Source organism: Canis lupus, chromosome 23 (genome assembly GCF_011100685.1).
Source record: "Canis lupus familiaris isolate Mischka breed German Shepherd chromosome 23, alternate assembly UU_Cfam_GSD_1.0, whole genome shotgun sequence".
Taxonomy (NCBI): Eukaryota; Metazoa; Chordata; class Mammalia; order Carnivora; family Canidae; genus Canis; species Canis lupus.
This window is the reverse complement of record NC_049244.1, coordinates 45,857,562-45,870,201: the sequence shown is the minus strand read 5'-3', so window position 1 is coordinate 45,870,201 and position 12,640 is coordinate 45,857,562. Positions and strand designations below refer to the sequence as shown.

General features: G+C 44.8%; 1 protein-coding gene and 1 long non-coding RNA gene across 5 annotated transcripts in view; one reads left to right on the top strand and one right to left on the bottom strand.

The window, feature by feature from the left end:
- Nucleotides 1–2,202: 2,202 nt before the first annotated feature.
- Nucleotides 2,203–12,640, top strand: part of ERICH6 (glutamate rich 6) — a 31,491-nt gene continuing 21,053 nt past the window's right edge. The window contains exons 1-6 of one of the 2 annotated variants that reach the window (XM_038571211.1): nucleotides 2,203–2,283; nucleotides 2,698–2,735; nucleotides 7,838–7,929; nucleotides 10,885–10,947; nucleotides 11,228–11,283; nucleotides 11,373–11,489. In XM_038571211.1, the coding sequence (XP_038427139.1) occupies nucleotides 2,722–2,735; nucleotides 7,838–7,929; nucleotides 10,885–10,947; nucleotides 11,228–11,283; nucleotides 11,373–11,489 (342 nt within the window). In that variant the 5' untranslated portion in view covers nucleotides 2,203–2,283; nucleotides 2,698–2,721. Of the gene's footprint in view, nucleotides 2,284–2,697; nucleotides 2,736–4,785; nucleotides 4,918–7,837; nucleotides 7,930–10,884; nucleotides 10,948–11,227; nucleotides 11,284–11,372; nucleotides 11,490–12,640 lie in introns of those variants that run through there. The other variant, XM_038571210.1, reaches the window with a different exon arrangement.
- On the bottom strand, nucleotides 3,891–12,604 carry LOC106557651. Of its 3 annotated transcripts, none has more exons than XR_005377200.1 (4): nucleotides 11,627–12,604; nucleotides 11,340–11,444; nucleotides 6,423–6,564; nucleotides 3,891–5,721 (listed from the first exon to the last, which is right to left on the bottom strand). It is a non-coding gene; the product is annotated as an uncharacterized LOC106557651 (long non-coding RNA). The 3 variants fall into 3 exon arrangements; XR_005377201.1 differs by having other exon boundaries at nucleotides 3,891–5,477; XR_005377202.1 differs by having other exon boundaries at nucleotides 11,718–12,604.

Here is a 12,640-nt window from a genome sequence, read left to right as displayed (position 1 = left end):
CTTGTTCTTCTCAGCCTCTAGCACTGTGAGAATAAATTTCCGTTGCTTCTAAACCCTCCTGTTTATGGTATTTTGATACAGCAGCCCAAACTAAGTAAAACACTACTCTGACACCAGGATAAAATTGCAATTAAACAAAGCCACTTGGTAATTTTGTCTAATCACAAAAATAAGGTCACTGAGCCACCACAAACTACTACCCCCACTGTCTGACAGCGTCCGATTCAGAGCAAAACCTGGCTTGTTTAGACCTTCTCCCAAATCATCTAACCGAGTCTAACCATCCTCACCCTATAGGTTCTTTCCACCATGCTCTTCCTAAGACACCTGGCTATAATTGGTGACAACCTATTTAACTCTGGGTGTGTTCCCAGGGTGGTCTTTGGCTGAATGCACAGATGGTGATAGGCTCCCATTTCACATTCACTGATATCTACAAACATTTTAGGGGTAAAGTAGTATTATTCCCACCAATTTACCCCCAGAGAAACTGACGGTGAACGTGGTCAACTGATTTAACAGAGATCACATCCGGAGACTTCTAGGCCTAACCCTGCTCACTTAATGCAGGGGTCAGGCCCCACCCTTGGAACAACACCCAATGGCCTCAGCCACAGGGAATCTCGGTTTGCGCTCCCCTGTTCCCCTGCCTTACAAGTGAAGTCAAACAGCAAAAGCCCAATTCATCCCACCAGGAACATTTCTCAGACTTGAGAGGCTTTAAAAGGAAGCTGAGGGACGCCTGGGTGGCTCAGCGGTTGAGCGTCTGCCTTTGGCTCAGGGCATGATCCGGGGGTCCAGGGATCAAGTCCCACATCAGGTTTCCTGCATGGAGCCTGCTTCTGCCTCTTTCTCTCCTCTCTCTCTCTCTTTCTCTGTCTCTCATGAATAAATAAATAAAATCATAAAAGAAAAAAAAAAGGAAGCTGAACTCTGCAGTGAAGATGTGTGTTCCAATCTGGGTGGTAAGTGAGTGGACGTCCCTTACATATTATTCTGTATACAAATGTTTTGTGTGTGTACACATATTTTACAAAAGTGCAATGAACTGAAAGCAAAGCCCCCAGGAAGACACAGGTGGTACCAGGCCTCACAACTAGAGCGAAGCACCCATCTCAGGCACAAGACTGGAAGGGTACAAAAATCTCATTAATTGGAAAAAAAAATCTCATTAATTGGGGCACCGGGATGGCTCAGAGGTTGAGCATCTGCCTTCGGCTCAGGTCGTGACCCCAGGGTCCTGGGATCAAGTTCTGTGTCGGGCTCCCTGCAGGGAGCCTGCTCTCCCTCTGCCTGTGTCACTGATGAATGAATAAAAAACATCTTTTTTTTTTTTAAATCTCATTAATCAAGATAAATGCAATTTAAAAATCAAGTTGTCAAAGTACAGGGCCGGGACCTCTTTTTGTAATAAAGTTTGATTGTGAGTTCCCAGCAGCAGGTGCCTACTCAAAACCCAAAATAGCAGGTGGCCTGGGGGGGGGATCCCCAGGAGCCCCTGCCTGCACACCCACCCGCTGGGAGGCGCAGCGAGGACCCGGAGCCCGGGAGAGAAGGAGAGAGAAGGAGAGAGAAGGCGGGGGGCCCACGGCGAGGGGGTCCTGCCCCTTTAAAACCGGGGGCTCGGGCGCAGACGGGCGTTGCCCAGGGAGACAGACACACCCGGCCTGCGCGCTCTGGCCCGCCCCGGTCGGGAGGCCGCGCTGGCCACTGCGCTAGCGGCAGCCCTGCTCCCCGCAGCCATGGCCAACCTGTACTCGAGTCCTGGCTTCAGAAAGCCGGAGGAGGAGGGCCGGGAGGGGGAAGAGGAGGAGGAGGAGGACGTGGAGGAGGACGTGGAGGAGGGGGAGGAGGAGGAAGAGGAGGTGGAGGAGGGGGAGGAGGATGTAGAGGTGGTGGAGGACGTAGAGGAGGAGGAGGAGGAGGTGGAGGTGGTGGAGGATGTAGAGGTGGAGGTGGAGGTGGAGGAGGAGGAGGTGGAGGAGGAGGAGGTGGAGGTGGAGGAGGTGGAGGTGGAGGAGGTGGAGACGCAGCAGAAGGTGGAGTTGGTGGAGGCTGCGGAGAGGACGCTGGAGGCGCACGGGGCGTTCAGCGATGCGTACCTCTGGGGGGCCGCGGCCTTCGGGGACAGCAGCGTCGAGGGCTCCGAGCCCCTCCTGCCCCGCCTGGCCAGCGTCGCCAGCCCCAGCCTGAGCCCGACGCCTCCGCTCAGCGCGTCGCCCAGCGGGTCCTGGAGCGAGACGCCGAGCAGCAGCGCGGGGTCCAGCACCTGGTCCCAGAGAAGTAGGGGCCCCGCGCCCCCGCGCCCCCGCATCCCCCCCCCCCAGTCCCGCCCGCTCCCGAGTTAGGGCGTCAGGGAAGCGCCTGGTGCACCTGCAGGCCCGGTGCCCGCCCCGGTCGGGAGGCCGCGCTGGCCACTGCGCTAGCGCAGTTGTTTCGAGGATTCTCCACCTCCCAGGACTGACATTGCTGTCGGGCCGAGGTTGGAAGATGGCCTGCCTCTGGCCCCGAGCCCCCACTCCCCCCCCACATCCGCTTTGTAAGCATCAAAAAATGTCCTCAGATGTTGCCAGAGGTCTCCTGGGGCCCGAGGCCTAGGGAGGGGGGCACAACTTGGCCTTTTGTGAACCGCTGATTCAGAGGCAGGGGCTACATCTTTTGATGTCTCCTTCAACAGATTTTCCTAAAATATTTCAGACATTTCGGAAAGACCTGCCTGGAATGAATTTAGATCGGTAAGAAAATGTTTTGTTTTCTTATTATTTTTTTGAAGCTGGTGTTGGTTACCTCTTGGATGAACACGTCTGCAAGTAGAGTCAAATGATCCGGGGCGCTTATAACGAATTTATTTATCCACAAAGGTTTTTTTGGAAAAACCATGCTGTTAGACACTTCGGAGATTGAGACGAGGTCCCTTGTCCATCTACCTGCGGACGTGGCCCGTCCACTTAATATAACATGAAATGATAACACTGTGCCAGGGGTACAGGAACAAGGGCTGTGAACATTCGAGGTGGAGGGCTCTGCTGGCTGAGACAATGATCAGAGACGCCTTCCGTGAAGGACACTGGAAATTTCGGTCTCCCCCTCCCTTTTTCTTACTATTGTTATTGCTATTAGCCCTCAGGCACAGGAAGACACCAGAGAAATACTTTTTGGAACATCTTTATGAATCTTCCCTGAAATCTCACAGCAAACCTGAGTCCACAATCTTGAATGACCATTCACCTAAGCTTTGCTTTCACAAGCAACTTTTAAATTCTTAAGCATGAGGAGGGCTCTTCTGTCCTTTTAATTCAACTTTTTAAGAAAAAAGTAACATGCACATGGTTAAGTATGAAAGGATACAAAGGCATAAAATTAAAAATCTCCATGCCCTTCTTCATCACCACAGCCCCAATCCCCAGTTAACATATTGCTAACAGTTTGTTTCTATTATAATTTTATTTTTAAGTAATCTCTTCACCCAAGTGGCTCAAACTCACACCTCCGAGGTCAAGGGTGGCATGCCCTACTGATTTTGGCAAGCCAGCCACCCCTCCAATATTATTCTAAACAGCACATTTTCATTCCCTGATTTATCAATTTTTGCCATAATTATAGGCTTCCTACCCATGAAAGATGAGAAATATAACTCATACTAATTCCCCCCCTCTTCATTTTTGGTATTTGTTATTTTTTAGGTTTTCTAGCCTTTAGGACTTTATTTAAACCTCTACTATCTGATTTCTCAACTTTAGCAACTATCTACTAACTCATTATGAAGTTAACACACTAATGCACTTCTACTTTCTTCTATCCTCTCACCCCTTTCTCCCCCAATTAACAACAAATCATACACATTTCATAACAAACTATATTAATGTGTAATATATATTCACACAAAGTCATTATTTTGCCAAGTTTTATTATGTTCATATTATGTTTTTACATAGTTAACTCAGTACAGGTTGATTCTAAAAACTGAAAATCTATCAACAATATAATTTGATGCTGAGAACCCAACAATGTGATTGTATTCGTGCACACTCAAAATATAAAAAAATAATAATAATAAAACAAAAAACACCCAAAATCCTATGTCAGTAAAACTTGCTCCTAAAAGGGAACTTGTCAACTCTCAGTTGTTAAGTGTCTTCAGCTTTCCTGAGCTGGGTTCAGTGGCCACCGTTCCTTGATTCCCATAGTGCTTGCTTGCTTCGATTCCTTCTCTGTTTGCTGGACAAACTCCTCAGGTAATTATCTCATGCAGATCTTGTGGGTAGTCCTGTCTGGAGGTTTCTTCACTTTACCCTCATCCTTAATTAATCACAACCTGGCATAAAAGAATACATTTAAAGCCCCTTTCCTCAGAGCTCAGAGGGCATTGGTTCTTTGACTTCTAGTACTCCGTACTGCTGATCATTCTGAGTCCCAGACACCAGCGATATGGGATTACTTCCTTCCCTTCATTTGTCTCTGTTCTTTCCTTCAGAACCCCTCCTGGATAGCCGTGGCCCCTCTTGGACGGCTTCAAGCTGTTGGGTGTTTATATGATAATATACAGCCCTTGAACAAGAAATCTTACCTTGGTATTCCTATTTGTCATTTCCCAGAAGCCAGGTCTTGTTCTCTGTTTCTGTTCAAATCACTGTTGCTCTTAAATCTCTTTTCAGAGTGCTCAAATAAAAATCAAGTTCTTTTTTGTTCTTCTAAGTTGTTTTTTTTTTTTTCCAGGATTAGTCCTGTTTATCCAGTAGGTAGCCGGGATGGAGTCATTTCTGCAGCTGAGTAGCTCCTCCCAGGGCTGGCCTGGCAGGTTGTGAGCCCTAGTGAGTGGATGGGGGACGTCAGAGCCAGTGGATGGGGGACGTCAGAGCCAGTGGATGGGGGACGTCAGAGCCAGCCTCTGGTGGAGTGTCGGCAGGAAGCAGGCAGGTAGATACCGACTATAACTGGGGTTGGGATGAGGAATGTCGCTGTGTGGTTGGAGTTCTCTGTGAAGTTTATTTCTAGGTGGCATGTGCCTTCCTCCTTTCTCATCCGAGCCTATTAGGCAGGTCCTGCGTAACCTCATGCTGTGCTCTGCTTCTCTTTCTGACCTAAAAACTCCTTAGAGACGCTGCCCACTCTGTAGAAAGCAGTTCTTTGGGCTTCATCTGTAAATAAAAACAACTGCCCCTGTATGAGGGGAGAAGAAGGGGTTTGCCTGCCTGGCCCACTGCTTTGAATTAACTTCTCGAACTCCTCCGATGGCAGTCCCAGGTCCCTCCTCTCTGCATTTGGTTGAGCCTGAGCCAGGAACTTCCCAGAAGAACTTTGCTTACCTCTCTTGTCTTGAGCTGTAGTGGTCTGCACTCTGGTTTTCCATCAAACTAAAGCCATTTCTTTTTGTTCCTTAAGGACTTCGGTATTATTTGTCTACGGATGACACCTTTCTTATTTTCCAGGGTTATCTTTTTCATTTGTTTTGTTTGTCTGTGTTATTTCAGGAAGACCTTGGAAAGGAAGGGGAGGAGAGTTGGGTACTCCACTGACATCTTGACCCGAACTTCCTATTGTAGGGGAACATCTCTTTACATGATCAAATTTTTAATTCCTCCTCATAAATCTTGTTAAGAAGATGCTTCTTTTATATTTCAAAGCATTCTCTGGTGAATTTGGTAAGATGGTGTTTTTAAGGAAATCTGCCCTTAAGAAGCCGTAAAAATGCAATCGATACTGGCTCGCCTAGTTTTTTTCCTGTAAAAATTTGGAAAGGTTTTTTTTTTTTTTATTGAAGTTCGATTTGCCAGTATACAGTATAACACCCAATGCTCATCTGGTCAAGTGCCCCCCTCAGTGCCCATCACCCAGTCACCCCAACCTGTGCCCACCTCTCCTTCCCAACCCTTTGTTCGTTTCCCAGATTTAGGAGCCTTTCATGGTTTGTCTCCCTCTCTAATTTTTCCCACTCCTTTCCTTTATAATCCCTTTCACTATTTATTATATCCCCCGTATGAGTGAGACCATATGATGATTGTCCTTCTCTGATTGACTTACTTCACTCAGCATAATACCCTCCAGTTCATCCACATCAAAGCAAATGGCGGGTATTCATCCTTTCTGATGGCTGAGTAATATTCCACTGTATATAGAGACCACATCTTCTTTATCCAGTCATCTGTCAAAGGACATCAAGGCTACTTCCACAGTTTGGCTACCGTGGACATTGCTGCTGTGAACATTGGGGGGCAGGTGTCCCACTGTTTCACTACATCTGTATCTTTGGGGTAAATACCCAGTAGTGCAATTGGTGGGTCATAGGGCAGTTCTGTTTTTAACTCTTTGAGGAACCTCCACACTATTTTCCAGAGTGGCTGCACCAATTTGCATTCAGTGCAACAGTGCAAGAGGGTTTCACTTTCTGTTTTTTAATTACTTTAATTACTATTGTTTATTACCTTTCTGGTTGAAAATGGGATCAACTGTAGGTGGTGAGATGAATGTGGAGAAACACAGGTTTTGAAGCCGAATAGGTCCAGGCCTCATCTGTATCTGCCACATGCAATTTTTCAGAAGTTCCCTAGAGCCTCAGTTTCCTTGCTGGTAGAAAGGGAATATTAATAGATGCCTTGATTAGTTTTTGTGAATATGAATGAAATAATGTGAGTAAAGCAACTACTCTGAAGGTACTACTGCATAGTAAGTTCTCAGTGTCAATTCTGTTACCCTCAGTCACCTGCCAACTTTACACAGAATTTCAGGAACAAGCTTTGGTGTTGGTTTGAGGAAGGCAAAAAGACCTTGATGAATAATGTATCGATGTTGCTAACCATTGAATTGGGAAAAAAGCCAAACGTTAAACATTGTCTAGGGATTGCTCTACACCTTAACGCTTGGTCCCTGTAACTTGTCTCTCTGGGAGCTTAGATAAATAGGAATCCCCCAGAGACTTGCACAGGTGGCTTCAGCAGAGCTATTCTTCACTTATTAAAAGACACAGTCATCTCAGAATTAAAACAACCCACTGCTGCAAGATGCCAAGGAACCAAGCATTAAAAAAAGGAAGGTGGAGACCTAAGAAAACGAAAAATGGTAAAAAATAAAAAATAAAAATAAAAAATAAAAAAACGGGGCGGACACAGCCCTAAATCTGACTCATTCATTTGAAAAGGATTTGATAATTTTATAAGATCCAGCAAATTATTTAAAAACCTGAAATTCAAAGAGGCAAAGGAACTTGAAGCAATAATTATTTACTTGTTACCAATTAACAGTCATTTTAACTAGTGAAAGTCCATGTCTGCCTTCCTGTCATGTCAGTGATAATGCAAGTGACTGAACCACTTGTAGAAAGAATACAAGTTGTTTGGTTACAATGCATTTAACTTCAACCCTTTAAAAAAAAAGGTTGTATTATTTTTTTTAAACTATTTAATTGAGGCACCTGGCTGGCTTAGTCAGAGGAGCATACGGCTCTTGATCTCAGGGCTGTGCATTTGAGCCCCACACTGGGTATAGAGATTACTTACATAAAATGAGCAAAATGTCTCATTGAAATTCAAGTAAATGTTTAAACACACGCACCGTCACTGCCACCACCAACACACATGCACAGAGAAAGTTGTAGTAATTTATTCCCTACAGGGAAAAATATGGTACTGGGAGCCTCTGGGGCTTAGGAAGGAGTACTTTCCCTATGATGCAAACACACTGTGCCTGACTTTACTGAGAGATAAGAATGGAAGAAAACATTTCAAATAGAAACCACGATCTTCTCATGTAGGTGCGTTGACCGTTAAAATGTGCTATATTTGGAAGAACTGCTAACAACTACATAGGTATACTCAAAACTAACACTTTGTCTAAACTTCAGGACTATGTATCACACTTTGTATCCAGGAATTCCAACATCAGTGCAAACAGAAGAAAGCTGGCTTCAAGAACTTTCTGGCAGAAGGCAGAGGAGTGAGTAGTTTGATTTCTTAGCTTTAACTGGGAGATAGGCTTGCACATTGGAATGAGCATGGTGGTAAGAGGTGGTGGGAGAGCCGGGTTTGAATCCCAGCCCAACGCAAACTGACATGGAGATGCCAGGGCATGAAATCTTAGCTCCAAGGAGTCTCAGAATCTTCATGTGTCGGTAATAAGAATAATACCTCAGTCACAGAATTGTTATGAAGATCAAAATGAGATTAAATATTTAAACTCTTTGGCCCCTAGTCTGTAATAAATGCCAACATTTATGTTCTCCATTATATCTTGATACATAGCTTCATTTTTTATTAAGAAGTGATATGCACTTCTGTTTCTAAATGTCAACCATTAGGAAATAAACAATACAAAAATTAAAATTGTAATTTATCCCAGGGTAAGTAATTATGAATAGCCTTTCCTTTTACCTTTTCTGTTTGTTTTATATTATGTCACTTATTCATCAGATGCTTGTTGAGCACCTTAGCACATGCCAAGCGCCTGTCATTGTCCAAACCCTGTTCTAGGAAAATGGCGATGGAGAAAAACAAAACCCCTGTCTTAGTGATCTGGTATTAAAGTGTGGAAGGTAGAGGTGATGGTGAGATAGATAATACATAAAATAAGCAAATATATAGTAGATTAGGCAATAGAAGTGCTGAGAAGAAAAAGCAAAGGAAAGGGACAGGATTTGTTGGGTGGGAGGGGTTCAAGGTTACATAGGGTGCTCAGGGAAATCTTCACTGAGAAGCTAAAATATTTGAGCAAAGGCTTCAAGGAGGTGGGTGAACAAGCCAGGATGATCTCTGGGGGCAGGCATTGGGACTAGCAAGCATCTCCTCCTAGAACCAGGGGACAGTGGGTGTGGCTGCAGCAAGGTAAGTAGGAGGAGAATCTGAGGAGAGAGAGAGCCAAAGGATCAACTGAGAACCAAGCTCATTCAATGGGAACAAAGTGAAAAGATGCTAGAGGGTTTGCCCAGAAGACTGACAAAATCTAACCTAAAAAATGAACCAAATATTAAAAAGTTGTTAATAATCCCCAGATGAACCCACACAGTCAATGTAAATCTGATGGGATTTTTCAATGGCCTCTGACGAGTTGTTTTGTGGCCCTGGCCTAGCAGTGTTAAAAGACAAACAGGCATTTTCAGATTTCTAAGTTTGAGCAAATGTGGATTGAAACAGAGCAGTGCCAGACAGGAGATAGAAGCACTCCCCAGACAGGAGTGAGGCCAGAGCTTTTGACAGAGAAGACACCAGAGCAAAACAAGGAAATTTTTTGATTGGCTATAGTATAGTCTAAAGAGTTGAGTTATTTGGGAAAGCCTGGTTGGCTGTTTTCAGGTTGGCTATTCTTAACTTTGAGGCATTTACAGGAATTGACTATGGCAGATTTCGGTTTGTTTACCGAGGCTACCAAGGAAGGTGCTTGGGCCACCTCGTCTCATGGCCATTGGTCTGCACCAAGCAGGAACCTCGTGAACCTAGATGTGCCTCTCCATTTCTTCCAGGTCTCCTCTCATAGTTTTTCTTTTTCCCATAGAGGACTCATGCAGCTCTTACGAGTTTATTCCTAGGAGTTGTAGTTGTACTGATGTAACAATTGGACACTTTTTTCCCGGTTTTATTTTTTTAATTATTGTCAATGCGAAGGAAAATTATTGATTTCTATATATTAAGCTTGTATCTGCCCCCCCTTGCAAAAATTTCTTATCAATTCTAATAGTTTGTAAGGTGAAAGTCTATGAAACAACATTTCCTGTGAGCAATAGGCAAATTTGTCTCTAATTTTTTTTTTTACTTAGCAGTGTATCATGGGCATCTTTCCATGCCATGAAAGGTCCACCTGATTCACTGGAACAACTGCGCAGTATTCCCTTATACACAGTTATTGTGGCTTATACCTAATAAAACTGATTGCTAGACATTTCAGAGTCGGTTTGGTTTGATGTTTTGAGCTCTCCCCATTAACAAAGAATGCCTTTTTTTTTCTGCTTTTTTTTTATTTTTTTAAATTTTTATTTATTTATGATAGTTACAGAGAGAGAGAGAGGGAGGCAGAGACACAGGCAGAGGGAGAAGCAGGCTCCATGCACCGGGAGCCCGATGTGGGATTCGATCCCGGGTCTCCGGGATCACGCCCTGGGCCAAAGGCAGGCGCCAAACCGCTGCGCCACCCAGGGATCCCAAAGAATACCTTAATAAAAATCTTTGTGCATTCATTTTTTTTATATACTGTGCTGGTATTTCTGTTGGACAAGATGCTTAAAACTTATTTAAAATGTTTTCAGATACTCCACATAGGAAGGGCATCATTTTCTGAAGCCCACTTATTTCTTCACCCGCAGTCCTTGCTGGCACTGGCTCCGTGAACAACTAGGCCAGCTCCCTTCCACTACCTCTGTCCTGTTGTAGGTAGATCTGATTGGTTTTCCTATTCCAATTCTATCAGTCTAAATCTTCTAGATGTTTATTCAAAGTTGCCGATGGGTACCTTTCCCATTTCCACCACTGCCCTGGAATCTGCAGAGGGAATAATCCTCATAGTTGAGTTCAGTGTCTTAAACTAGAACCTTCAGCACCCCTCCCCCTGAAAAATCTCCTACACAGTAACAGACATAAGGTAGACAAAGCGGTACTTCAGAAAAGCAGAAAACAAGAGTTGGCAACACAACATTTATAATCAAGCAAGATGTGCATCTCTGCAGTAGTCTAGGACCAGAAAGAAACAAGGAAACACTCTTAAATGTGCTCATCAAGGGTGACTTTCCTCTGGTCCTCATTGTTGATAAAAAGGTTATTTGGAAAAGGCAAAAAAAAAAAAAAAGTATAAGGTAAAGCAAACACAAATAAGGGTATTTATTTTTCCAAGAGGCATATCTTGTTTTACGTTACGTCGCTTTCCTTCTCTGTCAGAACTGATGACAAACGTGCACTCATTTTACAGGGAAAAAAACCTCCTCTGTAACTAAGGATACTGAACATGAAAATCTGGCTTCTAAGTTAAGAGGTAAGTGGATGTTTGGAGTTCCCTCCCTTTGAGGGCAAAGGCCAACTGGCCCTGGGGAACCAGCCTGAACTGGACAGGGCCCGCCTCCTCTAGAAAATCCCTCCCCTGAGAATATACTCGAGGCCCGGGTGAAAAGGTTTCAGGGCATTTAAACTGTGTGTGTGTGTGTGTGTGTGTCTGTGTGAGTATGTGATGGGGTGGTGGGGGTAGTGGGTGATGAGAAAGTAGAGCACACCGTTATAAAAGTTTTAAACTTTCCTTCCAAATTGATGCTTTTCAGAAAAATGGGTAATTAATCCCAAAGAGCGAAAACTGAGTATTTTATGTGAGCTGGAGGTAAGAAATGTTTATCAGTCCAACAGTACTCAGTTTTCATGGTAAATGTCACTTACTCAGACATCAGTTCTCTCTTTTTAAAAACTTAGTTTAAAGAAGACTTCATAACCCTGTTCGAGCCTTCCCTGAGGACCTTGCCGAGCATCGGGCCACCGTCCGTTCTGCAATTCAAAGGAGAGAGCTCCAATTTAGGCATTAGCTTCAAGGTGATTTTTAAATTCATGCTATTTTGAAGTTTTAAAATTTTTGCCTATTAATAAATGATGTAATAAGCCACAGGATGATTTGCCTGGAAGACAGCGAATCTACTTTAAAAAACAAATCGGGCAAAGAGCTCTTTTACCTGGAATAGCACTTAGGGCAGCTCTGTTCCTTTGCTAGGATTGCTGGAACCATCTACCGCCAATGAGATGGTTAAAACCACAGCAACTTACTGTCTCACGGTTCCGAAGGCTAAGAGTTCAAAACCCAGGTATCAGCCAGCCCGGCCTCTAGGGGAGCATCCTTCCTTGCCTCCTCCCCGGCCCCAGTGTGGCCATCCAACCTTGGCCTTCCTTCAGCCCCGTGTTGGCTGTCCCAGCGTTCTCTGCGAGCCTGTGTCCCAATGTCCCTCTTCTCCAAGGATACCAGTCTTCTTGGATTATGACCTAATGATCTCTTATCTGCACTTGGTTCCATCTGCAAAGACCCATAGCTAAACAAAGCCCCATTCACAGGTACCAGAGGTTAGGACTTCAAAATATCTTTTCAGGGGGACACGATGCAACCCGTCACAGTGGCCACCAAGCCTGGAAACAAAGATGAACATCTGCCATACTTAGTCATCTCAAGTGACCCATTAGTGCCTCTGTCTGGTGGGCAAGGGAAAGGCCATTGTAATAACTCTCACGGGATGGCACACCGCCCCGCTGCCCTGGAGCAGTGAGGGACTGATTGCTGGTATGATTACTTCCAAACCCGGATGGTCTGGCTGTGTGGAGAGAGCTGCACCCCTCCCAGATCGGGGCCCGTGAATTACTTCCTTTGGGGTATGCTAAAGGTGCAGGCTCCCTCACTGGAAATAAGAGCCGGCCATGGTGTGAGGCAGCAGGCCGCAGACGTGTGTGCAGGGTCAATGGGAGTGCTGTGTGGACCCACCGACGTGCGGCTCATTGCCGCCTTGGGGTGCATTCCACTCTGCAAGTCTAATGAAGGGGTGACACAGTCAATATGTCATGTAATAGCAGTCAGTGTTTTCCTGTTTATAGTGGTCCAGGTTTCTAAACTCTGGACTCTTCAGGCTGAAATTCTTTTTTTTTTTTTTTTTTTAAGATTTTATTTATTTATTCATGAGAGACACACAGAGAGAGAGAGAGAG